The sequence below is a fragment of the Podarcis melisellensis genome (assembly GCF_964234715.1).
Source record: "Podarcis melisellensis genome assembly, chromosome: 4".
Taxonomy (NCBI): Eukaryota; Metazoa; Chordata; class Lepidosauria; order Squamata; family Lacertidae; genus Podarcis; species Podarcis melisellensis.
In genome coordinates, this window is record NC_138531.1 from 97841465 (window position 1) to 97868934 (window position 27470).

A 27470-nucleotide genomic window follows, 5' to 3' on the forward strand; every position below is an offset into this window, starting at 1 on the left:
ATCTCCTCTCTTCTCCACATTTATCCCTCGCCTTGCAGGCTTCAGCCAGCCAGGTAGATCCGAGGCACGTTTACCTGAGGGGAAGCGCCAGGAAGAGTTAGATGAGGCTTGCTCCCCTATAAGCGTATATTGGTCGACAGCCTCAATGGTACTTTTCTGTAGTATTTTTGCTGCCCTGTTTGAACGAAACTCCTGGACTTTTAACCGCTCGTTTTTATCTTCATTATTTCATAGGCTAAAAACAGATTTTTGTTATTTTTAAAAAATTGTTGAATTTAGGATTCCATGTGCTTCCATGTGCTCCTATGATTCTCCAGACCCGAATCTTCCTTCCCCTTTCTGCTCTGGGTTCCTGGCCGCCCACCCCGTTCAATGATTGATTGATTGATTGATTGATTGCATTTATATCCCCTCTGATTGGCTACAAGGAACTCCAGGTGGCCTACATGGTTCTTCTCCCCCCCCCCACCATTATTATTGTTTTAAATATATTTTTACTGAAAGATTCCCCATAAGGAACAAGAGTACATTCAGCGTCTCTGTTTTCAAATTGTAGAGTCCTTCATAAAGGTCAATTACAGTCAATATGAGGCGCTTTTTTTGTCGTAAGCAATGTGGGGTTGAGGGGGGCGAGAAGGGGGGAGAGAGAAGGGGAAGGTGAGAGAAGGCAGCGTCTGGGTCCAGGCTCACCCAGCGAAAGGTTCACGGCTGAGTGGGGGGATTTGAACCCTTATCTCTCCCAGGTCCAAATCCAACACTAACCATTATACCACATTTCCCCCAACCCCCTTGCCTGGCCATGCTTATATTCCCCACCGTCTTGATCCCATTTCTGTACTCCTGCCAAGTTCTGCACTCCGCGCAAATTAGCGAAATCATATGCTTTCAAGCCGTGTGGGTTTGTTTACGTAGCAGAGCCCGGAATGGGTGGGTGTTTATACTCTCTGTCTCCCCCCCAACTTGGTTTTCATTGTGAGCCTGACTGCACAGCGAAGGGGTGTTTTGCAACGGCTCAGGAGCAGAAAGGAGCCGGGACGTTTAGAAAGCAGTTTAAAGCATCCTTCTCCAACCCACTAGGGGGTGGAATGATGGGAATTGTAGTCCAGAACAGCTGGAGGGCCCCAGGTTGGGGCAGGCTGCTTGGAAGCGATGCCCTGCGCTCCAGGTATGTTCTAGAGAGCTTCAGTTAAAGATAGAAGCAAAATGCTAATCTCTAAATCCCGCAGAGGGAAAAGGCGCTGCGGCCTCCCCTCCCCACCCTTTTGTAATTTACATAACTGAGATAATTCGAGAGGAGCATTAAAAAAGGATCTGGTTAGCCGCACACTCTGTGCCTTTATTTAGAAGTCCAGTGACCCCAATTGCCGCTCTCCTCCCTCCTCTCCATCCCACGGTTAGAAAATTCCCACTAGCAGAAAAAAAACAAGTTGTTTTCTTGGAGAGGAGTGAAGGTGATCTGCTGTTACAGCCTGATAGTTCTGCATTCCTAACTCCCACCTTTCCTCCTCTTCTTAAGTTCTCCTGCCGGGATAGATCAGCCTGGAGATCGCTGCAGAAATGGCCCTGCTGAAATGCGGCTGGCTCTGGAGACAGAGTAAGTCTTAGCCGGGGAATTTACAACTATATAAGAGGCCCTTTCTTCTTCCGAGAGAGGCGGGCGAGCTTCTGAGACTGCTGCCTTTGCTGGGTTCATGATGGGGTGCTTGAGAGACCAGTTATGTCTTGGGATTCCTTGCACAGTTCGGACCCCAAGCCCCCAAGCTGTACACAGCTCATTTGTGTCTGCTTGGGAGCAAGGGCTTACTCCCAGGTAAGCTTGCAAAAGCTTGGATGTTTGCTCTTGTTGGGGGCCACACTGGCTAGAGATGGACAAAGCTGTCTTTGCTTCCCAGACACATCTGGCTGACTACTGTCGAAAATGGGAAGATGAACCAGGTACGGTCGGATCCAGAAAGACTCTTTTCGTACTCTTATCGTGTTTCTAATATTCTGTCGGGAGCCACCATGGGTAGCTGGGGAAACCCAGCCAGATGGGGGGGGGATATATTATTATTATTATTATTATTATTATTATTATTATTATTATTATTATATCTTAGGGTATTTGGTACCAGCAGCAGAAAATCCAGGCATCACTCCTCCAAAAGTGGTGGAATGCAACTATCCCTTTAACAATGTTCACTTTGCTATGCTGTGATGATATTCCAACTGCCCAATGGTAGGATAGGCCCAGAAAATTACTGAGGCAACCCACTCAGATGGGGGGGTATAAGCAAGATATTATTATTAAAACCAGCTTTTGGTGATTTGGATTGACTGGTAGCCATTGCAAAATTGTCACCGTAATTTATAGATGTTTAGGAGGTGCAACTTTTGTCTTTAGGGACCTATCTATAGGCTTGAAAACTTAAAAAAAACCAACCATATACAGTGAGAAAGTCCAGGTTCTGAGAATTGTACGAGGTGGAACCGGCAGTTTTTGGAGGCCATTTACAATATGCATATTTCTTAATTGCCTTGGGGGCTTGGTTTCCATGAATTAGCAGCATAACTATAAACAAATATTCTGTATGGAGGTTTTGGGTAGCAGTTATTTCCTAGATCGCCACTCCCTCCCTCCAATTTAAAAAAAACACAACAAACCTTCCCATAACTTATCTTTCATTTGCTTGTTTCCTTGACCTCCTCACACCTCCCTTTTTTGTATTCTAGTTTGGTTAGCTATTTCAGCAAATCATTTCCATCTTTCCCAGTTTTTGTCCTATAATTTATCTTAATACAATGTAACTTTACTTTCTCTCCTTTCACCAGCATGGGGTGCATTTTGAGGGCTGCAAGTTCTCCACCCATTAGCTTACAGCACAGTTCTTTTTTTAATTAAAAAACAAAACAAAACCTTAAATTAAAAATGCAGTAAAATGGCTACATACCAATTAAGTAAAACAGAGAATACAGCACAAAGCAACACATATACAGTGGTACCTCAGGTAAAGTACTTAATTCGTTCTGGAGGTCTGTTCTTAACCTGAAACTGTTCTTAACCTGAAGCACCACTTTAGCTAATGGGGCCTCCTGCTGCCGCTGTGCCGCCGGAGCACGGTTTCTGTTCTCACCCTGAAGCAAAGTTCTTAACCTGAAGCACTATTTCTGGATTAGCAGAGTCTGTAACCTGAAGCGTATGTACCCTGAAGCATATGTAACCCGAGGTACCACCGTAGTGCGACAATAGCAGTTCCAAGGCAGCTCAGGAAACTCAGCCACAATGTGTTGATTAAAACCTGAGAAAATAAAATAGTTTTTTAAAACCATCTGCCTACATTATATGAGGCAGGTGCCAGGCCAAAGTCCTTTTACATCAGACATCCCCAAACTCGGCCCTCCAGATGTTTTGAAACCACATAACACCTTGAAAGACCTACATTGGCTCCCAGTATGTTTCCGAGCACAATTCAAAGTGTTGGTGCTGACCTTGAAAGCCCTAAACGGCCTCAGTCCAGTATACCTGAAGGAGCGTCTCCACCTCCATCATTCTACCCGGACATGGAGGTCCAGCTCCGAGGGTCTTCTGGCAGTTTCCTCGCTGCAAGAAGTGAGGTTGCAGGGAACCAGGCAGAGGGCCTTCTCAGTGGTGGCACCTGCCCTGTGGAACACCCTCCCATCAGATGTCAAAGAGAAAAACAACTACCAGACTTTTAGAAGACATCTGAAGGCAGCCCCATTTAGGGAAGATTTTAATGTTTAATAGACTATTGTATTTTAATATTCTGTTGGAAGCCGCCCAGAGTGGCTGGGGAAACCCAGCCAGATGGGCGGGGTATAAATAATAAATTGTTGTTGTTGTTGTTGTTACTACAATTCCCATCATCCCTGACCAGTGGTCCTGTTAGCTAGGGATGATGGGAGTTGTAGTCCCAAAACACCTGGAGGGCCGAGTTTGGGGATGCCTGTTTTACAGGGTCTTCAAACACTTGACAGTCCACATCGATTCTCCACAGGCAGTTTTGTGAGGTTGGTGAGATTGCTTCTTCCCTTATGTATGAAAAGAAGGGGGGCCAGGTTTCATCAGAGGCATTTTCCTCTATCGCCGTGTCTACTTAGGAGCAAGTCCTGTTGCATTCAGCGGGGCTTCCTCCCAGGTAAAGGGGGTCAGGTTCGGAACCTTATTTATTTTTCTCCTCTTCGATCCTGCATCTCTGCCCATGCAGTTTGCCACTTTTAAATCCAAAAAATGGGGGAAACCAATAAGAAGTTAAAACAGGCAAAATAATACAGTGGTACCTCGGGTTACATACGCTTCAGGTTACAGACTCCGCTAACCCAGAAATATTACCTCGGGTTAAGAACTTTGCTTCAGGATGAGAACAGAAATTGTGCTCTGGCGGTGCGGTGGCAGCAGGAGGCTCCATTAGCTAAAGTGGTACCTCAGGTTAAGAAGAGTTTCAGGTTAAGAACGGACCTCCGGAACGAATTAAGTACTTAACCTGAGGTACCACTGTAATGAATATGATGCCCTCTTGTGATGTTGGCATGAGCTCCAAATGCAAAGGTCTCCCCCTTTCCCTCGCCTGGCCTCCTCCTCTCCTCCTGTTTACTTGAAAGCAAGGCCCATTGCTTTCGACAGAGGGTGGGCTGAGGACTGTAGCCTAGGCAACATTTTGTTGCAAACCGCTCTGCTCAAGGCAATCATCCACCTGAATAACTGCTGAAGCCATCCAGGCGGAAGAAATCTCTCCTCGCTCTCTGCCCTGCTGTCCGTCCCCTTGAAGCTAGACCACTTGTTCCCAATCGCTGTCTCCAGAGAGATGCATGAGCGAGAGCAAACACACAGGGTCCCCTCTCCTCTCATCCTCCAGGACCTTCCACGGGGTCCTTGCTCAACGCCTGCTCTTCTCTAATGCAGAGAGACGTGGGTGGCGCTGTGGTCTAAACTGCTGAGCCTCTTGGGCTTGCCGATCAGAAGGTCGCGGTTCGAATCTCCGCGACGGAGTGAGCTCCCGTTGCTCTGTCCCAGCTCCTGCCAACCTAGCAGTTCGAAAGCACACCAGCGCAAGTAGATAAATAGGTACCGCTCCAGCGGGAAGGTAAACAGCATTTCCGTGCACTCTGGTTTCCATCATGGTGTCCCGTTGCGCCAGAAGCAGTTTAGTCCTGCTGGCCACATGACCTGGAAGCTGTACGCCGGCTCCCTCGGCCAGTAAAGCAAGATGAGCACCGCAACCCCAGAGTCGGCCACGACTGGACCTAATAGTCAGAGGTCCCTTTAGCTTTACCTGTCAGCCACAGGATAGCGCCTGACGTCTCCCCCATCTGGAAGCGCAGGCCTGGAGAGCCTGGTGTTATGTACTGAAGTTCTCACCCTGGGCCAGCAGGGGGATACGGTAGATAGTTCAGGTCCACATATGCAAATAAGGAATTGAAAGTGACGTTCAGTGATTGGATAGTTACAGAAAATGGTTACTGTTGCGTTGTAGCGGAGCTCTATATAAGCAGGCTGGCTGAACCCTTCAGTTCAGTTCTGTTCTGGCCTGTGAATAAACAAGAGCTGTTTGAAGAATCACTGTGCCGTCTGATATGTTCATCCACAACTTAACACCTTGGATCTCGACTGTTTTCGCACACTAATACCCCGTCCTGTAGAATTCCATCAGTTATATTTTATCTGCACGTTCGGAATTAATTTCTGGGACCGAAATGCTTTTTCTGGGCGGCCTTGAGCAGGAGAAAAAGAGGTCGGAATAGGCCAATATATTCATGGACTGTCCCTTTGAGAAAATTCCCCACCTGACCCCATTGTATCACACCCTCAGTGGGGTCTCCTAAAACCCAAGAGAGGCGAGATGTGGAAAAGGGCCTGATTCTGTGTGATGATATTGTTGTTGTTGTTACAGTGCTACCTCAGGTTAAGTACTTAATTCGTTCTGGAGGTCCGTTCTTAACCTGAAACTGTTCTTAACCTGAAGCACCACTTTAGCTAATGGGGCCTCCTGCTGCCGCTGTGCCGCCGGAGCACGGTTTCTGTTCTCATCCTGAAGCAAAGTTCTTAACCCGAGGTAATATTTCTGGGTTAGCGGAGTCTGTAACCTGAAGCGTATGTAACCTGAAGCTTGTGTAACCTGAGGTACCACTGTATTATTATTATTGAATTTATATACCGTCCTATACCCAGAGTTCTCAGGGCGGTTCACAGAATAAAATCAAAATATAAAACCACAAAATACATAATCAAAATAAAAACAATAGCCTCCCCACCCCCGCCGACATTTTGATCAGTGTTGTATATCTCGTGTCAAATGCTTTTAGTAGACATTTGATCCCGGAGCCTCTTTTTATATATATATATAAAAAGCAGAACAGAAATCCCGCCGACGGGGCAGAATATGAGAGGAATATGGCTGGGAAACAGAGTCAGCAAACTGCGGAGGGCATCAGAGCCCCACAGGAAGCAAGGCAGCCTTTCTCTGTGGATCGTGCCCCTGGTTTTGGCTTGCAGACAGCTTTTCCTGGCTTTTCCTGGCTCCGGAGCTGCGCGAGGGATATGTAAATAGAGAGGCGCAGTGACCTCGGCGCTCCAAGAAGGGCTGGCAAAAAAAAAAAAGAGGCAGGATATTTGCATACTGCTTTATCATCTCCACTTTTTTCGTCTCCGTAGTCACCTTTCTCCACCCTTCCCTCTCTCTCTCTTTCTCTTTTCCGCCCTTCACAATCATATTTATTATTTTTCATACAAAAGCATAACAAAAGAGAGAATAAATGATAATAAAAGAAAACGAATAAGGAGAAGAAAACATATGAAACACAAAATACTTCAAATTTCCCATATATCACCACATAAACTAAAACTTAGTTAATTGAAATCCATCTTCATAAACATATTACTTGACTTCCTCTAATCTCTTCCATCTGAGTTTCTTAGTAATTAAATGTAGCAGTTTCCAATATCATTATTTCATAAAACCGTATTACGGTCATAATCAAATTTCCTAACTTTTCTTATCGTGCATTTTCTCATTTATTTATTAATCCTAATTTAATCCTAGGCCTAATTAGTTCTTTCAAGTGGTTACATATCTTTAATATTACAATATTTATTCAAATAGCCTTTGAATTTCTTCCAATCTTCTTTCTGGTCGCGGATTTTCCCGGTGAGATCAGCCAGCTCCATAAACTCCATCATTTTCATCTGCCATTCTTCTACTGTTGGTAGTTCTTGTGTTTTCCATTTTTTGGCTAGTAAAATCCGTGCTGCAGTTGTGGCATACAAAAATACCTTTACATCTTTTGGGGGGCAATTCTGAACCTCTCTCTCTCTTTCTCTCTCGCTCTCTCTCTCCCTCCACAGGCTCCATCCTGAGACGCTGGAAAAGGAACTGGTTCGTCTTGTGGGTCGACGGCACCCTCGTCTACTACCACGATGACACCGGACGCGATATGGACGGCCGGATCAACATCAAGTTCAACTGCCGGGACGTCCGGACGGGCCGCGAGTGCCGTGGTGAGTGTTCGCTCGTCGCTTGTTGACCGAGCCAATGCACGTGATCCCACAAGGACAGAGAGCACTGGTGTTTTTTTGACACCGGAATCGAAACCGCCTGGGGAGCCGCCGTTTATTTTTTCCTTAAACAAGTTGCTAGTCCTTAAGACCGCATCTGTTTGTTCATTGTGCTTATATCTTGAAAGACCTACACGTACACCAGTACGTTTCCGAGCACAATTCAAAGTGTTGGTGCTGACCTTGAAAGCCCTAAACGGCCTCGGCCCAGTATATCTGAAGGAGCGTCTCCGCCTCCATTGTTCTGCCCAGACACTGAGGTCCAGTGCCGAGGGACTTCTGGCAGTTCCCTCCCTACGAGAAGTGAGGTTACAGGGAACCAGGCAGAGGGCTTTCTCGGTGGTGGCGCCTGCCCTGTGGAACGCCCTCCCACCAGATGTCAAAGAGAACAACAACTACCAAACTTTTAGAAGACATCTGAAGGCAGCCCTGTTTAGGGAAGCTTTTTATGTTTAATAGACTATTGTATTTTAATATTCTGTTGGAAGTCGCTCAGAGTGGCTGGGAGGCCCAACCAGAGGGGCAGGGTATAAATAAATTATTATTATTATTATTATTATTATTATTATTATTATTATTATTATATCTCACTTTTTCCAACCCCCACCAAGGAACTTAAGGCTGTGTGCATATCTCTCCCCCGTCCTCATTTAATCTCCACTGTGAGGAGTTTGGGCTGAGAGGCAGCGACTGGTATAAGGTTGCCAGTGAGCTTCGTGGCTAAGTGAGAATTCGAACCCTGATCTCCTCTGGTTCAGCGCTCTAACCACTACACCACACCGGGTCTTTGACTGTGGAAAGGGGCTGAAAAATAGGGCTGATCTGAATTGCTTCCCAGGACAATTATTATTATTATTATTATTATTATTATTATTATTATTATTATTATTATTATTATTTTATTTTATTCTTGGTTTCCCCAGCCACTCTGGGCAGCTTCCGACAGATACAGAAGCATAACAAAACACCAGACTTTAAAAACTTCCCTGTACTGGGCTTCCTTCAGATGTCTTCTAAAAGTTGTAGAGTTATTTATGTCCTTGACATCTGATGAGAGGCCTTCAGACTATCAAAGAGGTATATTGGATCTCATTGCATATGTTTATAATAAGCCGGTTTGCCAATATACTTAATATTTTTTATCATCCGTTCCAAGAGACCACATTACAAACCCTTCCCTTGAATTGCCTGCCTTCCCTTTGCCTCTGGGGACCCACCTGATATTTACGAAACAGCTCTGGTTATATAAAAGAGGCTCAGAGGCACATTCTCCGTGGCAAAACATCCTCGGGGGACGATGCTGGGTTGCAGCAGAGAGACTGTGGTGGGGAGGGATGCCTCACCCTTCCCCTGCCGGCTGTTTCCCCCTGAAACCCCTCCTCTTGTTAATAATAATAATAATAATAATAATAATAATAATAATAATAATAATAATAATTTATTATTTATACCCCACCCATCTGGCTGACTTTCCCCAGCCACTCTGGGAGGCTCCCAATCGAGTGTTAAAAACAATACAGCAATTAAATATTAAAAACTTCCCTAAACAGGGCTGCCTTCAGATGTCTTTTAAAGATAGGATAGCTGCTTATTTCCTTCACATCTGATGGGAGGGTGTTCCACAGGGCGGGGGCCACCACCGAGAAGGCCCTCTGCCTGGTTCCCTATAACTTGGCTTCTCGCAGTGAGGGAACCGCCAGAAGGCCCTCGGAGCTGGACCTCAGTGTCCGGGCTCAATGATGGGGGTGGAGACGCTCCTTCAGGTATACTGGGCCTTTGAGGCCGTTTAGGGCTTTAAAGGTCAGCACCAACACTTTGAATTGTGCTCGGAAACATACTTGGGAGATAATGTAGGCGGCCGCTCCCAGTCACCAGTCTAGCTGCCGCATTCTGGATTAATTGCAGTTTCCGGCTTACCTTCAAAGGTAGGCCCACGTTACTTCACTGGCCCACCCTGTGGGATTCCAGACAGTCTTATCAGGGCTGACCTACCCATAGAGGCAAGTGGTGCAGGGCGCCAGGGCGCCAAATTCTGGGGGGTGCCAGGGAAGAGGCAGAGGCTGGATGTCGCGCTTCCTGGCATCAGCTCGTCACCCTCGCCCGCCTCCACCATGCCGTGCCAAAGCAGCGCCGCACCCGGAGCCTCCGCCCACCGGGGCACGAAGCGGCCAGCTGAACCAGGAGGCACCGCATCCAGCCTCCGCCTCTTCCCTGCTGGAGGAGCTGCCATCCAGCCGCTGCCCACCTTCTCCAGCCCCGCAAAGCTGGGCGCGTCGCCGACAGCGCTGTCCTCCCTAAAAAAGGTTTCCCCAGCCACTCTGGGCGGCTTCCAACAGAATATTAAAATACAATAACCTATGAAACATTAAAAGCTTCCCTAAACAGGTCTGCCTTCAGATGTCTTCTAAAAGTCTGGTAGTTTTTTTTCTCTTTGACATCTGGTGGGAGGGCGTTCCATAGGGCGGGTGCCACCACCGAGAAGGCCCTCTGCCTGGTTCCCTGTAACCTCACTTCTCGCAGGGAGGGAACTGCCAGAAGGCCCTCGGAGCTGGACTTCAGTGTCCAGGCAGAATGATGGGGGTGGAGATGCTCCTTCAGATATACTGGCCCCAGGCTGTTTAGGGCTTTCAAGGTCAGCACCAACACTTTGAATTGTGCTTGGAAATGTACTGGGGGTCTTTCAAAACCAGTGCTATATGGTCTCGGCGGCCGCTGAGGTCTGCATCAGCATCAGGCATCCTTCCTACATTTATTTCTCGACTTGTCCTTGCTGCCTCGTGGCAGGTGGTGTTTGGAGGAAGCCTTGGAGAGATGGAAAGGTGTGGGAAACATAGAATTGTCGACAGCAGTGGTCCCAAAACTTTGGGGGGGGCCTGCCCTCTTGGTTCCACAAACTCATCCTCAGGGCCTGCTACCCTGTTTAAAAAGCATATTTCAGAACAGCGGCCTGCACGACCCACTAAGAAAGACGATGCTATGATGACATTCAAAGCGGTACCAATGCAGGTCGAAGTTCTGCGTTCTCTTGTTTCAAATGGATAAACGAAATTCCAGTTCTTGCATGATATTCCTTGTTGCCCTTCATAGCCAAGGAAGCGAGGTCCCTCATCACCTTGGGAATCTGTGGGTTCTCCTTCCCTGGAGGTTTTGAAGCAGAGTTTGGGTGACCCTCTGTCATGGATGCTGCAGCTGAGATTTCTGCCCCAGGTCCCTTCCAAATGTACAGTTCTGTGATTTAATGAATTGTTGTTGTTGTTTAGTTGTGTCCGACTCTTTGTGACCCCCTGGACCAGAGTACGCCAGGCACTCCTGTCTTCCACTGTCTCCCGCAGTTTGGTCAAACTCATGTTGGTAGCTTCGAGAACACTGTCCAACCATCTCGTCCTCTGTCGTCCCCTTCTCCTTGTGCCCTCCATCTTTCCCAGCATCAGGGTCTTTTCCAGGGAGTCTTCTCTTCTCATGAGGAGCCTCAGCTTCAGGATCTGTCCTTCCAGTGAGCACTCAGGGCTGATTTCCTTCAGAATGGATAGGTTGGATCTTCTTGCAGTCCATGGGACTCTCAAGAGTCTCCTCCAGCACCATAATCCAAAAGCATCCATTCTTCGGCGATCAGCCTTCTTTATGGTCCAGCTCTCACTTCCATACATCACTACTGGGAAAACCATAGCTTTCACTATACGGACCTTTGTCGGCAAGGTGATGTCTCTGCTTTTTAAGATGCTGTCTAGGTTTGTCATTGCTTTTCTCCCAAGGAGCAGGCGTCTTTTAATTTCGTGACTGCTGTCACCATCTGCAGTGATCATGGAGCCCAATGAATTAATTGCACATTTATTCAAAACCCCATTTGAAAATGTTAGTTTAATCAATTCAGCTTAACTGATCCAGTTGTACCAGCTTTCCTCCCTGGGGCAGAAGCAACATTCCTCCCTCTGCCCTCTTTCTGTCTCTCCTCCCTCTGTTTGCGTGTTTTCGCTCTTGCACTACTTGGTACCACAGTGCTGAGTCACACAGAGCATTCTTCCGCAGACAATGGATGGAAAGAAACAGCCCAAACAGAGGGCTGGTTCATGCAGCACCATGTCTCTCCTTGCTGAGTCTTCCAGCAGCAAAAAATTAAAATTAAAAATTGCAACACTCTGCAGTTGCCCAAGCTCCCTGCCAGGTTCCAGCTCACTCCCTGCAGGGGATTCCGGGATATTGATGCATAATGTTCAATAAACTTTAAGTGACCTGTTCATCTCGTTTTTTCTTCCCTGGCTACAGCTGGGGCTGAAAGGGAACTCGCCGATCTTCCAGCCTGAATGCTTGCAAAAGTCAAATTCCTCTTCCCAAAATGTGACTTTAAAAACAAAACTTTATTGCGTTTTTGAAATTTACAAAGAAAGGATAAAAAGAATAAATTGATCCTAAATAACATATTCTGAGATCAGAAAAAAAAATAGTAGAAAATACAGAGTAGAAATGTATAAAGATCTAAGGTAAATAGGATGACGACGAAAAGGAAAATGATAAAAAATATTAATAAAAAAGAAAAGAAAGAAAAATAAAAACTCAACAACAAAAATAAAAACAAAACAGAAAAACATTTATCAAAAACAACATCATTTAAAGAGTACAAACCATAATTTAAATATTCTACACACAAAATCCTAAAAAGAAGTTACCTTCATACTGGTTTGAGTCCCTTATAAATTTGTTGACTTCCCTCTATCTCTTTGCAGTTTCAACTCAACTATTTATTTAAATTAGCTGTATTTCATTGTTTGTCTGGACAGGATGAAAAATTTTTCCTCTTCCCAAAATTTGAGAGTCTTTTTATCCCAACACCATTCTCAAATCTGTTTGATTCAGAATCATTTTCCATACATGAAATTGGAATGGCTTTGAATTGGTTTATTGTTCTTGATGCTTTTCCCGTGAGCCGCTTCAAGGTATTTCATGGGAAGCGGAATAAAATTGATTCAGTACCTCATTTCTTACATTTATATCCCACCTTTCCTCCCAGGATCTCAAAGTCGGGGACATAGTTTTTCTCCCTTCCGTTTTAGTCTCACAACAACCCTTTGTTGTTTTTTTTAATAAATATTTATTAAGATTTTTTGAGTACAAATACATAAATAATAAACAACTTTACTTATATAACATACTTTCTTCACTTCTTTGGACTCCCTCACGTCTCCCGCTCCCACTTACATTGTGGAAAAGTTTTTCCAAGCAAATTATCATCTTGTTTACAATCTTATATCCGCTCATTTAAATACAATCTAACAGTTCTCCAAAAAAGAGTTTATACTTTCTTTAATCTCACTTATCGTCAAGTTCAAATCTAAATTAGTGGAGGACGATTATTTATGATCTAGCATCCTTCTTAACCTTCAACCAAATTACAATATTTTTGTAAATAAATCTTAAATTTCTTCCAGTCTTCTTCAACCCTCTCTTCTCCCAGGTCTCGGATTCTGCCAGTCATCTCGGCTAGTTGCATATAATCCATCAGCTGCATCTGCCACTCTTCCAATGTGGGTAAATCTTGAGTTTTCCAGTTCTTAGCGATGAGTATTCTTGCTGCCGTTGTTGCATACATGAAAAATGTTCGGTCCTTCTTTAACACCTTCTGGCCGACAATACCCAGAAGGAAAGCCTCTGGTTTCTTGGTGAAGGTATACTTAAATACCTTTTTCAGCTCATTATATATCATTTTATATCATTATATACAACAACCCTTTGAGGTAGGTCAGGCTGAACGAGGCCGTGACTGGCCCAGGGTCACCCAGCGAGCTTTGTTGCTTGAGTGGGGATTCGAACCCTGCTCTCCCAAGTCTTAGTCCACTGCTCTCTTTCAGAGGAAGAGAGAACAGCTAGCCCTGCTGTACATCGGGGAGGGATGTGTGGAGAGAGTCTCTTCCTTTAAATTCCTAGGAGTTTAGCTCAGTGAAGACCTTACTTGGAAAATCAATACAACCCAAGTGGTTAAGAAAGCCCAACAGAGACTCCATCTCCTCAGAGTATTGCAGAAGAACGATGTCAATCAACATTTGATGATCTCCTTCTACTGGTCCACAATAGAAAGTGTCCTTTCCTACTGCATCACAGTGTGGTACGCTGGTTTGACATCATCTGATAGGAAGCGCCTACAGAGGGTGGTGAATACAGCACAAGATATTATGGGCTGTCCTGTGAATCCGCTGGATGACATTGCGGAAGAATGTTGCCTCAGGAGAGTGAGGAAAATTCTCAGGGATGATTCACACCCTGGCCGGCACTTTCTTGATCTCCTGCCCTCGGGCAGAAGATATAGAAGCGTGATTAGTTGCACCAACAGGGTAAAGAACAGCTTCTATCCGTGGGCTGTTAGGCTGCTGAGTGAAAAGATAACAGCAGGGCAACTGACTTTCAGGTTTGGTGGGTGTGTATCAGTAAACGAGGGGAATTAAGACTAAGAGAGCTGGGTGGGGGGTGCTCGTGTAATCTCACTGTATACAAGTTGTACAAGTGACAATAAAGTAAAGGTAAAGGGACCCCTGACCATTAGGTCCAGTCGTGGCCGACTCTGGGGTTGCGGCGCTCATCTCGCTTTATTGGCTGAGGGAGCCGGCGTACAGCTTCCGGGTCATGTGGCCAGCATGACTAAGCCGCTTCTGGAGAACCAGAGCAGCACACGGAAACGCTGTTTACCTTCCTGCCTGAGTGGTACCTATTTATCTACTTGCACTTTGTCGTGTTTTCGAACTGCTAGGTTGGCAGGAGCAGGGACCGAGCAACGGGAGCTCACCCCGTCGCGGGGAATCGAGCCACCGACCTTCTGATCGGCAAGTCCTAGGCTCTGTGGTTTAACCCACAGCACCACCCGCGTCCCGGCAATAAAGTTACCAAAGCTACCCCATTTCCTTTCCCTTCTCCCCTTTGAGCGCCCCCATCCAATTCCTGCCCCCTTACCTTTGCTTACATCAGGGACAGGGGAATAGCAAAAGCCTGGCAGAAATTTCAGAGGCAGAATTTCCCCTCCCTTCACCCCACCATGACCTACAAGCGCAAAGAAGATTTGCTTCCAAGCCCAGCTCAGGTCAGGGACAGACAAGTTTGCTGTCTGCGTTTTGACTTGAGGCTGGATTTCCTACTGACGTCAAGCAGAGAATTTGGGGCAGCCGAGGCCCGACCAGGTGTATCAGACAGCCATGCCCTCTGTTCTGGGCGCAGTAACTTCCGTCCCAAGCACCACATATGGAGCTGGTTGCGGTGATTTTAAAAACGGCAGTCTTGCCTAGTGGCAAGGATACTCCCATCACAGGTTTAAGGGCAGGGCCCCAATAACTGGAAATAGATATGGGGGCTAATTCGCCTGGGTGTAATTAAAGCTTTGTCAATTACACCCCCCCCCCCGGAAGGTTTCACAGTCAGGCAAAGAAATCCAGAGACATCGTTGCCAAATCTTGGAAGTTCTTTAACCTTAATAATTTAAGATCGCTGGTATCCAAGGGTTTGGCAAATTGCCCTTCTTGAAAAGAGATTTCGTATGCTAAATGTCTCTAAAGGGGCAGAGCTCAAACGACCCCCTTTTTTTAAAAAAATGGCATGGTTTTATTTCTTATACAAATATTGAGGCGTGTGTTTCCTTCAGGGCTATCAGCTTTGGCAAATGGCTGGCTCTTTAAGGACTACATAGAACCTTTAGTTTCAGGAACGATGTAACTGACGGGTGTCATTTTTGCAAATCTTTATTATTTGAAATGGGAATCTTTGTTGCGAGTTAACACTTTTCGATCCCTTTTGGAGGGGCGCTGCTTCTTTGTCCTTTTGTCCTTCCAGACCATGGTTTTAAATTCTGATTCCCTGTTTCCTTTCTTTCTGCTATGTATGCACTTTTCTTTTTATAACAAATCAATGCTTTTTATTTTTTTTGAATCCCTTCTTTTGCATGCCAAGAGTGGAACTTGCATGGAGTTTGGGGGGGGGGGACACACTGTCCTCCCTCTTTCTCTCCTCTGGTCTCTTCTGAACGCTGCCCCATCTCCTGAGTGTCTCTGGGCTCCTTGCCAGATCTTGCACCGCCGTTCGTTTTGTTGTGGTTTCAGCAGGAGCCACCGAGTCGGCAGCTTCTCCCCAAGGTCCCAATTACTCCGTCGGTTGCAGCAGCGAACCTGACATGCATTCGGCTTGCTCGGCTGCGTGCGGCTGATTCCTTGCTTTGCCACAGACTTTCCCTTCCAAATCGGCATGTTTTTGGTCCTCCAGCAGCAGGAAGCCTTGGGCTAATTCTGGGCCTCTCCTGCGAGTCATTGGTCAAAATGAGCTGCGGGAGCTTCCTTGCACCACCCACCCTTGAGGCTTTGAGAATTCCTGCTTTCCTTTATTTATAAATATTTTTATTAATTTTTTTAACATATCATTTCCTTTTTTTAAAAAAAATATATTAGTTTTTTTAACATAACTTCTTATCTTATACAATATTTTAGACTTCCATCAACACCTCTGATAATTTCCCGTTCTTTATCACTTATTCTCATAGCTGTCAAGTGTCCCTTATTTGAAGGGACAGTCCCTTATTCCAGCGCCATGTCCCTCTGCTGTCCCTTATTGATGGATGTCCCTTAAATGATGTCCCTTAAATTTCAAAGGAAGCAGTTCCTCTCCCTTCCGGCCAGGGAGGAGGGAGGCTCCAACTGTGTCGCTTGGCTGTGTTGCTCACCCAATAAGAAGTCTAAGAATGACTGGGGGTGGAGCTTGCATGCCTTGTGTGTGGCTAGTTAATGCAAGCTGAGGGGGTTTTTGAATGCTGGACGCCATTTTGTTGCACGTGCTGCTGCAAACTTTGCAGTGCAAAGCCAGGCCGGGGAGCCATTTTAGTTGAGGCTGCAAAGGCCTTGTGGTGCATGTGATTCAGATTCTATTCAGTTGAACCTCTGGTTACAAAGTTGGTTGGACAGTGTTCTCAGAGCTACCAGCATGAGTTTGACCAGACTGCAGGAGGACAGGAAGACTGGAGTGCCTGGAACAGGTGAGGCTGCAGGTCCCTTATTTTGGCTGCTGGTCCCTTATTTTCAAGGCTGCTGGTCCCTTATTTTCAAATCTGTAAGTTGACAGCTATGCTTATTCTGCATTTCTTAATTTATCTATTAGTCTTAATTATCATTAACTAATAATTCTCCTCATAGTCTTGCAATATTTCATACGATCCTCCTTACAAAACTTCTTGCAGTCCTACTAGCGTAATCTGTTCATTACAATTACTTTTCAAATAGTTCGTATATTTACTCCAGTCTTCTAAGAATCTCTGGTCCCTCACGTTTAAGATCCTTCCTGTTATTTTATCTAATTCTGCATAGTCCATTATTTTCATTTGCCACTCTTCTTTCGTCGGTAGTTCTTCTTGCTTCCATTTCTGTGCCAATAATATTCTTGCTGCCGTTGTTGCGTATAAAAACAATTTGCTATCCTGTCTCTTAATGTCCTCCCCTACAACACTGGTGATATTTGCTTCTTCCAGTACACTTGACATTAGTTCGCCTGTCTTGTTGATCCATCTAGTATTGTCTACACTGACAGGCAGCCTCAGAACATAAGAAAAGCCTACCAGGTCAGGGAAATGATGCTGCCACACTAAAAGATCTCTCTCTCTCTCATTGGATGAGCCCTTTTAGTATTGTGTACGGTTTTCAAAAATCGTGTTCCCTTTGTATTTATGGCAATCCTGTGTCAAACATCTTTGGAAGTTGCTTTGTAAAAAGCGATGGATGAAAAGCTAAACGATAGGAAAGGTAGCATACAGGCATCCCAGCTGCCTCTTAATGGTCCACAGATGGGGCCTTGGACGGATCCGGCCCCTGTAATAGCAAGGGAATGCCTCCTTCCTGCCATCTGTGGGAAGACCATTTGGTAAACCTTCGACAACCAAGCACATTGAGTGTGGCTTTGTGGCAAGCTGAATTCTGAATTTAAAAAAACAGAACAAGAGGGATAATAACTCCTTGATTAATTACAAGGTCCTTTGAACCTGATCCCGGGCAAAGTAATGGGAAATTAATAAAGATATTCCGACCAGGCGTTTTAATCAACACGTTGAACGCAGTTTAATGAACACGATTAGAGCAAAACGTCTCATCTATTATTTTATTAAATAAAGACCGCGTTTAGTGTGGTTTTTGGTTTCCGTCTTCTCTGCCCAAGGAGTGGGTGAGCTTATATAGAATCCATGGACTTTGGGCAAGGAGGGTCTGGTTCCTGGGAGTGGGAGGGGGTCCCGTAAATGATGCTGCCTGGCACCAAGGTCAGGATGGCATCTCTCCCTTCCCCCCACGCCCCCGATTCCAGGGACAGGAGCCGAGCAGGGCTGCCAGTCAAATGTTCCTCCAGCTTCCTCCGAAGGGATGCGGGTGGCCCTGTGGTCTAAACCACGGAGCCTCTTGGGCTTGCTGATCGGAAGGTTGGCGGTTTGAATCCCCGTGACGGGGTGAGCTCCCGTTGCTCTGTCCCAGCTGCTGCCAACCTAGCAGTTTGAAAGCACACCAGCGCAAGTAGATAAATAGGTACCACTGTGGCAGGAAGGTAAACAGCGTATCTGTGCGCTCTGGTTTCCGTCACGGTGTCCCGTTGCACCAGAAGCGGTTTAGTCCTGCTGGCCACTTGACCCGGAAAGCTGTCTGTGGACAAATGCCAGCTCCCTCGGCCTGAAAGCGAGATGAGCGCCACAACCCCAGAGTTGTCTGTGACTGGACTTCACTGTCAGGGGTCCTTTACCTTTAAAACTCTTAGGGATGCGGGTGGCACTGTAGTCTAAACCACTGAGCCTAAACCACTAAACCACTAAACCTAGCAGTTCGAAAGCACACCAGTGCAAGTAGATAAATAGGTACCACTGCGGCGGGAAGGTAAATGGCGTTTCTGTGCGCTCTGGCTTCCATCACAGTGTCCTGTTGTGCCAGAAGCGGTTTAGTCTTCTGGTCACATGACCTGGACAAACGCCAGCTCCCTCGGCCTGAAACCGAGATGAGCGCCACAACCCCAGAGTCTGGACTTCACCCTTTGACTGGACTTCACTGTCCAGGGGTCCTTTATCTTTACCAGCTTCCTCCAGTTCACCAGTTGGGGCTTGCAGCTGGAACCTTCTGCAAGCCAAGCAGCTGCTGTTCCACTGAGCTCCTCTCCACCCAGTAGTCTACTATGTCTTGGTGCACAGCTGCTTTTCCTGCTGTGTCGCTTGAAAACTTTTTCCGAGAGGTATCCACGCTCACTCTGCAGACCTTCTGAATGCAAAGCAGGGGAGCAGACATTCATTTCTGACGCCTTCATCGTCTGAACCTACTTTCTTTCCTAATTTGTTTATTTGCTTTTCAAATCAAAGTTTTACTTTGTGTAAAATAGGAAAATTTGATAAAACTGAAAGCAAGTCAGACAACAGAGAGAAACTTTAGGCAAGTGCAAATTTAAGGAATTTAATCAGGGAACGCAATGGGAGGATTGGAGGTCAAGTTAAATTGAATCACAAAACGGTGTACAATGCAAGTATCAGTTAAGGAATGAAAGATTGCATACTTTTATTTTTATTTTGTGCTTAACATCAATTGATCATCTTTGTTATGTTATGCAATTTTCAACCAATAAAGCATTTATTAAAAAAACAAAACACTCAAAGTTTTACAATCACATATCCAATATATAACATAGAAACTAGATTCTAAGGAATCTCCTGGACTTCCCACCTCCCCTTTGTGGGTCCTTTTGTGAATCATTTCCTCCTGCATCTTTTATAATAATCTTTCCCATCTTCATCATGACCAAAATTCACCATTAAACAACAAGTGTTATTCCAGTCCTGCTAACAGTTTACAATGGTTTTTAAGATAAATTATAATTTTCCCCCATTCCTTATTGAAATTTTGGTCTTCTTGATTTCTGATTCTTCCTGTCATTTGAGCCGTTTTGGCATAAATCCATCAAATTCGTCTGCCATTCTTCTCTGGGTAGGAACATTTATCTTCCATCTCTGGGCCAATAACATCCATGCAGCTGTGGTCGCATATATAAATAGTTTTTTTCTGCTCTCTTGGGGTTTCGGTACCTAGAATTCCTTTTTTAAAAAAGGTTCGGTTTTTAAAGGAAAAGTTTCCCTACTGGGAAATGATCTATAATGAAATTAAGAAAGTCCTTAAGTGGACTTTTCCTAAAAAACCTGAGGCATTTCTTTTGGGCATGGTTGGCCAACTGGTGCCAAAGAAGGACAGGACCTTTTTTATGTACGCTACCACAGCAGCAAGAATTCTTCTGGCAAAGTATTGGAAGATGCAAGAACTACCTACTCTGGAAGAATGGCAGACAAAGGTGACGGACTTTATGGGACTGGCAGAGATGACCGGCAGAATCCGCGACCAGGGGAAAGAGACAGTGGAAGAGGATTGGAAGAAATTTAAAATATATATTTAAAATTGTTGTAAAATTGAGGAGTGTTAAGATGTCAAGGGGTAAGAAGTAGAGAATTACAGCTGTAACTAACAAATTTAAGGAAACATAATGAAAAGGAACTAATAGAAAAATTGACTAAAGGGTTGCTAAAGAACTGTAAAATAAGGATGCAGCGAAAGGGAGGTATGGGGAAGTCGGAGGAAAGAAGGTGCATGAAAATAAGATTATGAAATTATACATGTTTAAATGTTTTGTATGTTTTTGTTTTGTGTTTTGTTTGTTTTTTATTATGTGTTTGAAAAATGAATAAAAATTATTTTTTTAAAAAATGGCCAACTGCTTTCTTCCCCCCCCCTTTTTTTTGTCTGCCTCTCCTTTGGCTTTCCAGACATCCCTCCTCCTGAAGGCAGAACCCGCGAGTGTCTGATGTGCATCGTGCAAAGAGACGGCTCCAAAACGATGCTGTGTGCCGAAAGCGAGGACGACGCTGTGTAAGTTGCTGCAATAACAATCCCATTTTACAGGTGGACAATTGAGGCCAAGACTTGCCCATAGCTGCTCAGTTTAATATGAGTTAGTATTAAATATTCTGCATTTCATATAGTTGTTATTGTTATGAATTGTTCCCCCCCCCTTTCGCCCCAAGGGTCCCGGGTGGGTTCCAACATTAAAAATAATTTAAAACAACTTGCGGCCGTGAAAATAAGGTGAGTCCTTAAAGCACACACCTCAAGCACCATCACCATCCTCTGAAAAAATACACTGAAGGTGCCAGATGCATCTCTGTGAGGAGTTGCACAGCTTAGGGGCTGCCACAGAGAAGGCCATGTCCCCCTGGGCTACTGTCAGGAGCTCAGCCTACACTCAAGTAGGACACTGGCAAAGACACATGCCCCATTGGCATGTTCTGTCCCTCCTGGTCGATCGTTCAGGAGCTTCAAAAGCTTTCTTCTGCCCGAACATCACAGTGACTGATGCCAACAGACATCGGCACAGTTAGGGATCTGCAGAATCTTCGCAGCTTGCGTGACAGACCTCAGCAACTCAGCATTTTGGCTAATCTACTTTATTTAAATATAAACACACACGGAGCACTGCAACATGGCTCCCTCTCTCTCTAGCATCAGACAGCAAAGAGAAAGAACAAAGGACAATAGTCCCACTTCACGGAACACAGGAACACAAACATCCTGTCTCCATCACGTCCCACTCTGTGGAGTCAAAACATATACTATCATGTGATGGACAACAATCCCATGACTGCAATCACGGAGCAGGAATTCTAACATCCTCCCCCAAGCCTCTGAGGGGCACAGGAACTACCAAGAAGACCTCCTCTGCCGATCTCAGCACCTGAGAGGATCTGTAGGGAAGGAATCAAAGAATTGTAGAATAGGAAGGGACCTTAGGGACATCTAGTCCAACCCCCTGCAATGCAGGAATCTCAGCGAAAAAATCCATCGCAGGAGGAAGAGGCCTTTCAGATATTTGCAGCCTGGATCAATTAGGACTTCAAACACCAATGCGAGCACCTGGAATTGGACCTAGAAATGATTAGAACTGTTAAATATGGGAGCCAAGAAGGGGGAAATGGGTCTGCAGCCCTCTTTCCTCCACAATGTCCCCTGACTCTGGTTCCACGATCTGTAAAATGGGAACAAAAGGGCTCTACAGTCATACCTCAGGTTACAGACGCTTCAGGTTGCGTGTTTTCGGGATACGGATGCGCTGAAACCCGGAAGTACCAGAACGGGTTACTTCTGGGTTTCGACGCTCGCCCATGCGCAGAAATGCTAAATTGCGCTTTGTGCACGCGCAGAAGAGCTGAATCGCAACCCGCACATGCGCAGATGCGGCGCTGTGGGTTGCGGACGCTGCGTGTTGCGAACATGCCTCCCGCACGGATCACGTTCGCAACCCGAGCGTCCACTGTACTGCCAAACAATCGTCGGCCGCTGAAGCCTGAGAAAACTGCTGGAAAGGGCTTCCTTGGGACGAAGTGAGGCTGTAGCACCGGAGCTGGGACTACAAATCCCATGATTCCTGACCGTTGGCTGGGCTTTTTGCAGGGGCTGCTGGGAGCTGGAACCCAGGGCATTGGGGAGGGGAGAGATGCCCCAGTTCTCTGCCCCTGAGCTTTTGGAGCATCACTTTCTTCCTTCATAGCTGTCAACCGTCCCTTATTTGGCAGGAAACTCCCTTATCCCAGCACTGTGTCCTGCTCCTGTCCCTTATTGATGATGTCCCTTAAATTTCCCGGGTTTCAAAGGAATCACTATTCCTCCCTCCCTGCTGGCCAGGGAGGAAGGAGGCTCCAACTGTGTTGCTTGGCATGTTGCTCACCCAATATGGAGTCTAAGAACGACTGGGGGGTGGAGCTTGCATGCCTTGTGCCGATCAAATCGGCCACGTTGCCTTTGCTCAGCACTTCCCAGCAGAGAGGTGACGGTGGTTTTCCTTGCTGCATCCCCTTTGCCGGGTTGCTGTGCTGTGGGAACCACCGCTTGAGGCTTCGTTTGGCTGCTGGCTGGGCTTTCTGCCTTTGGCTCGGGAGCTGGTTGACTAAAATCCCTTATTTTGGCTGCTGATCCCTTATTTTCGAGGCTGCTGGTCCCTTATTTTCAAATCTGTAAGTTGACAGCTATGCATTCCTTCCTTCCTGTCTCTGAGATCCAGCTGATTAAAGGTTTGCCACCAGCCCTTGTTAATGATGTTTACTCTTGATCCCGGTGCGGCTGTCTCCAGGCCTCGGGGAGCACTGTTTGGAAACAAAACAGCTTCCTCCGGGGATCTGGTAGCTCTTGAAAGATTTCCACCTCCTCACATCAGCTGCTGTGTTTACAAACTGGAGGGCGACTGCGTTTCTCCCAGGCTCCCCTGCAGATCCATGCAGTGTACGGAAGCCAGGTGTGTGGAAATGCAAGCTGTTCAGACTTAAAGCATGCCGGGGGTCGCGGGTTCAAGTCCTGACATTTCCAGGGGAGACTTCTGAGGCCCTGGAGAGCTGTTGGCAGTCATTGTAGACAATACTCAGCTAGGTGGATCTCCTGTAATCCTTGTGATCACTGTAGGACCAGATGAAGCCTATGGGGTCCAGCTGTGGTAGAGGTGGGGTGGTGTACGGAGGGGTCAGCAAACTTTTTCAGCAGGGGGCCGGTCCACTGTCCCTTAGACCTTGTGGGGGGCCGGACTATATTTTGGAAGAAAGAAAAATGAATGAGTGCACCCCGAGATGCATTTTAAATAAAAGGACACATTCTGCTCATGTAAAAACACGCTGATTCCCAGACCGTCTGCAGGCCGGATTTAGAAGGCGATTGGGCCGGATCCGGACCCCTGGCCTTAGTTTGCCTATACAGAGGGTCGGACTAGGAGCTGGTATAGACCAGGGTTCATACAGGTTGGAGAGTGGGGCCCAGGCTAACAAAATGAATTTCAGTAGGGACAGATTCTGCACTTAGACAGGAAGAAGCAGATGTCAAAATAAAGGATGGGGGACACCTGGCTTACTAGCAGTACAGTGGTACCTCAGGTTAAGAACTTAATTCGTTCTGGGGGTCTGTTCTTAACCTTAAACATTTCAGCTAATGGGGCCTCCTGCTGCCGCTGTGCGATTTCTGTTCTCATCCTGAAGCAAAGTTCGTCACCTGAGGTAATATTTCTGGGTTAGCGGAGTCTGTAACCTGAAGCGTATGTAACCTGAAGCGCCTGTAACCTGAGGTACCACTGTACATGTGAAAGGGATCTAGGGGTCTTGGTGTCAACAGTGTGATGCAGCAACAAAAAAGGCTAATGCTATTCTAGGTAAAGGTAAAGGGACCCCTGTCCAGTCGAGGATGACTCTGGGGTTGTGGCGCTCATCTCGCTTTACTGGCCGAGGGAGCCGACGTTTGTCTGCAGACAGCTTCTGGGTCATGTGGCCAGCATGACTAAGCCGCTTCTGGTGAACCAGAGCAGCGCACAGAAACGCCGTTTACCTTCCTGCCAGAGCAGTACCTATTTATCTACTTGCACTTGGACGTGCTTTCGAACTGCTAGGTTGGCAGGAGCAGGGACCGAGCAGCGGGAGCTCACCCCGTCGCGGGGATTCGAACCGCTGACCTTCTCATTGGCAAGCCCTAGGCTCTGTGGTTTAACCCACAGCGCCACCCGCGTCCCTAATGCTATTCTAGGCTGCATCAAAAGAAGTCTAGTGTCCAGATAAAGGGAAGTAATAGTCCCACTCTATTCTGCCTCGGACAGACCACACGTGGAATACTGTGTCCAGTTCTGGGCACCACAATTTAAGAAGGATATTGACAAGCTGGAATGTGGGCAACCAAGATGATTCAGGGTCTGGTAACTTGAAAGAGCTGGGTTTGTTTTGCCTGGAAAAGAGAAGACTGAGAGGAGATAGGAGAGCCATCCTCAAATACCTAAATTGCTGTCACACGGAAGAGCGAACATTCTTGTTTTCTCCTGCTCTGGAGGGCAGGACTCGAACCCGTGGCTTCGAGTCACAAGAAAGGCAATTCAGACTAAACATGAGGAAGAGCTCTCTGCCCCCCCCCAATTTTTTTAACTTTTTTTTTATAACGCAACTAAACAACACAAACAGAAAAACAAACAAATTCTTGTCTTATCCTTATTTTTTCTAAACATTGTTAGGTGAGCTTCCCCAAGCCGCCCCCATCTGATTTTCATTTTACCTCATCTTTAGCAGTTTACATGTATCATAATTTTTAACCATTTTTTCGTCACACTTACTTTTACCATAAAAATCTTCACAATTTATCCCTTACAAGTAATACTATTTTAAAATACACTATCTTCTACTTCTAACCCTACAGCCTATATCCACTTCCAAAGCTATTCTAAGATTTAAATCTTCTTTAAACTTCTTCCAATCTTCTTCCATCGTCTCTTCTCTCTGGTCCCGGGGTCTCCCAGTCAGTTCTGCAAGTTCCATATAGTCCATCATCTTCATCTGCCATTCTTCGATAGTTGATAAATCTTGTTTCTTCCAATTCTCCGCTGGTAATATTCTCGCAGCTGTTGTGGCATACAGAAAAAATAGGAAGAGCTCTCTGATGGAAGGAGCTGTTTAACAGCAGAACGGAGCCCCTCAGGAGGTTGGGGGCTCTCCTAAGAGGTTTTTAAGCAGAGGTTGGATGGACACCAGATGGGTTGTAAATTCAATGTTCAATTCACTTCTGTGGCTGGAGAGACGTTAGTAGTGCCATGTCCATCTGGGCCGTGACCAAAGGCTACCGGTTATTTCCCAGCTGCTTAGCAGAGCAGCTTGGGCAGATAATTAAAGATGACTTGAAGACGTCAAGGGCCACAGAGGTCAGAGAAGGGCCAGAACAACCCCAGCTTAGCTGGAGCGGGGTCATTTGCTGAAGTTATGCTCCCCCTGCAAAATCCAATTAGAAAAATCCCCGGCCAGTGAAGGCAGTAAGAATATTATTGGCACAAAAATGGAAGCAAGAAGAATTACCGACGGAAGGAGAATGGCGGATGAAATGGATGGACTATGCGGAACTGGATAAATTAACAGGAAGGATTCGAAACCTGCGGGGCCAGAGATTCTTAGAAGACTGGAGTAAATATACGAACTATTTGAAAAGTAATTGTAATGAACAGATTACGCTAGTAGGATTGCAAGAAGTTTTGTAAGGATGATGATTTGAAATATTGCAAGAAAGACGATGAGAATTATTAATGATAATTAAGAGTAATAGAGAAATTAAGAAATGCAGAATAAGTGATAAAGAACGGAAAATCATCAGAGGTGTTGATGGAAGTCTAAAATATTGAATAAGATAAGAAGTTTTTTTATATGATTGTTGGAAATGATATGTTAAAAAACCCCAATAAAAATGTATAAAAAAGAAAAGGGGAAAAAAGAAAAAATTATGGCCAGAACTGCAGCCTCGGTGACTCCTCTAGAGTAGTCACCAGGTGAAGTCTAGTGGCACAGAATCATAGAACTAGATTCAGGTAGGGTCTGACGCAGTCGAAATAAATTTAAAAAATTAAAAACTTGTCCAGTAGCACCTTAGAGACCAACTAAGTTTGTTCTGGCTATCTGAAGAAGCGTACTTGCACACGAAAGCTTATACCCAGAACAAACTTAGTCGGTCTCTAAGGTGCTACTGGACAATTTTTTTTAGAGAATCAGAGAACTGTAGCGTTGGAAGGGACCCCAGAGGTTCTCTAGTCCAGCCCCTTGCAATGCAGGAATCTCAACTAAGGTATCCATGACAGATGGCTGTCTAATCACTCAGAGGCCTCTGCAAGGTCCTGCAAGACTCTCACGAGAACTTAACAGAACCGGGAAGTCTGCCTGTAGGGTGTGGAGTGAGCAGCCCGCAAGGGGGAGTTGCCATCTTCCAAAAAGTGAAAATCCACACACAAGAGTTGTTGAGCTTTCAGAAAATCTGGAAGAAAAAACAATAGTTTTGGGCCAAAGTTGTTGATCTTCGAAGAAGAAGATGCAGCAAAAGGAAATTCGCTAAAATCTACACTACGGACATGGGTCGCCACATCCTGATTTTCCCGGACGTTACAGTGATTTTCACCCAGACGCTGTTTCCAAAGGCCAAATCCCAGCTATGTCTGGCAATTCTACTGCAATAATAGTAATAATAATAGTTTATTATTTATACCCCGCTAGAGTGAGGAGGAATTAAAGAACCTTTTAATGAGGGTGAAACAGGAGAGTGCAAAATATGGTCTGAAGCTCAACATAAAAAAACGAAGATCATGGCCACTAGTTCCATCACCTCCTGGCAAATAGAAGGGGAAGAAATGCAGGCAGTGAGAGATTTTACTTTCTTGGGCTCCAGGATCACTGCACATGGTGACAGCAGTCATGAAATTGAAAGACGCCTGCTCCTTGGGAGAAAGGCGATGGCAAACCTAGACAGCATCTTAAAAAGCAGAGTCATCACCTTGCCGACAAAGGCCCGTATAGTTAAAGCTCTGGTTTTCCCAGTAGTGATGTATGGAAGTGAGAGCTGGACCCTAAAGAAGGCTGATCGCCGAAGAATTGATGCTTTTGAATTATGGTGCTGGAGGAGACTCTTGAGAGTCCCATGGACTGCAAGAAGATCAAACCTATCCATTCTGAAGGAAATCAGCCCTGAGTGCTCACTGGAAGGACAGATCCTGAAGCTGAGGCTCCAAGACTTTGGCCACCTCATAAGAAGAGAAGACTCCCTGGAAAAGACCCTGATGCTGGGAAAGATGGAGGGCACAAGGAGAAGGGGACGACAGAGGACGAGATGGTTGGACAGTGTTCTCGAAGCTACCAGCATGAGTTTGACCAAACTGCGGGAGGCGGTGGACGACAGGAGTGCCTGGCATGCTCTGGTCCAGGGGGTCACGAAGAGGCGGACACAACTAAACGACTAAACAACAACAACACCCTGCCCATCTGGCTGGGTCTCCCCAGCCACTCTGGGCGACTCCCAACAGAACATTAAAAAAAACGATAAAACATCAAACATTAAAAACTTCCCTAAACAGGGCTGCCTTCAGA

The 27470-nt window shown here is 45.9% G+C and overlaps 1 protein-coding gene across 2 annotated transcripts in view; it reads left to right on the forward strand.

Moving 5' to 3' along the window:
• Positions 1-1440: 1440 nt before the first annotated feature.
• Positions 1441-27470, forward strand: part of PLEKHB1 (pleckstrin homology domain containing B1) — a 36198-nt gene continuing 10168 nt past the window's right edge. For both annotated transcript variants that reach the window (XM_081910187.1, XM_081910188.1), the window contains exons 1-3: positions 1441-1594; positions 7340-7492; positions 20334-20436. In XM_081910187.1, the coding sequence (XP_081766313.1) occupies positions 1558-1594; positions 7340-7492; positions 20334-20436 (293 nt within the window). In that variant the 5' untranslated portion in view covers positions 1441-1557. The remainder of the gene's footprint in view (positions 1595-7339; positions 7493-20333; positions 20437-27470) is intronic.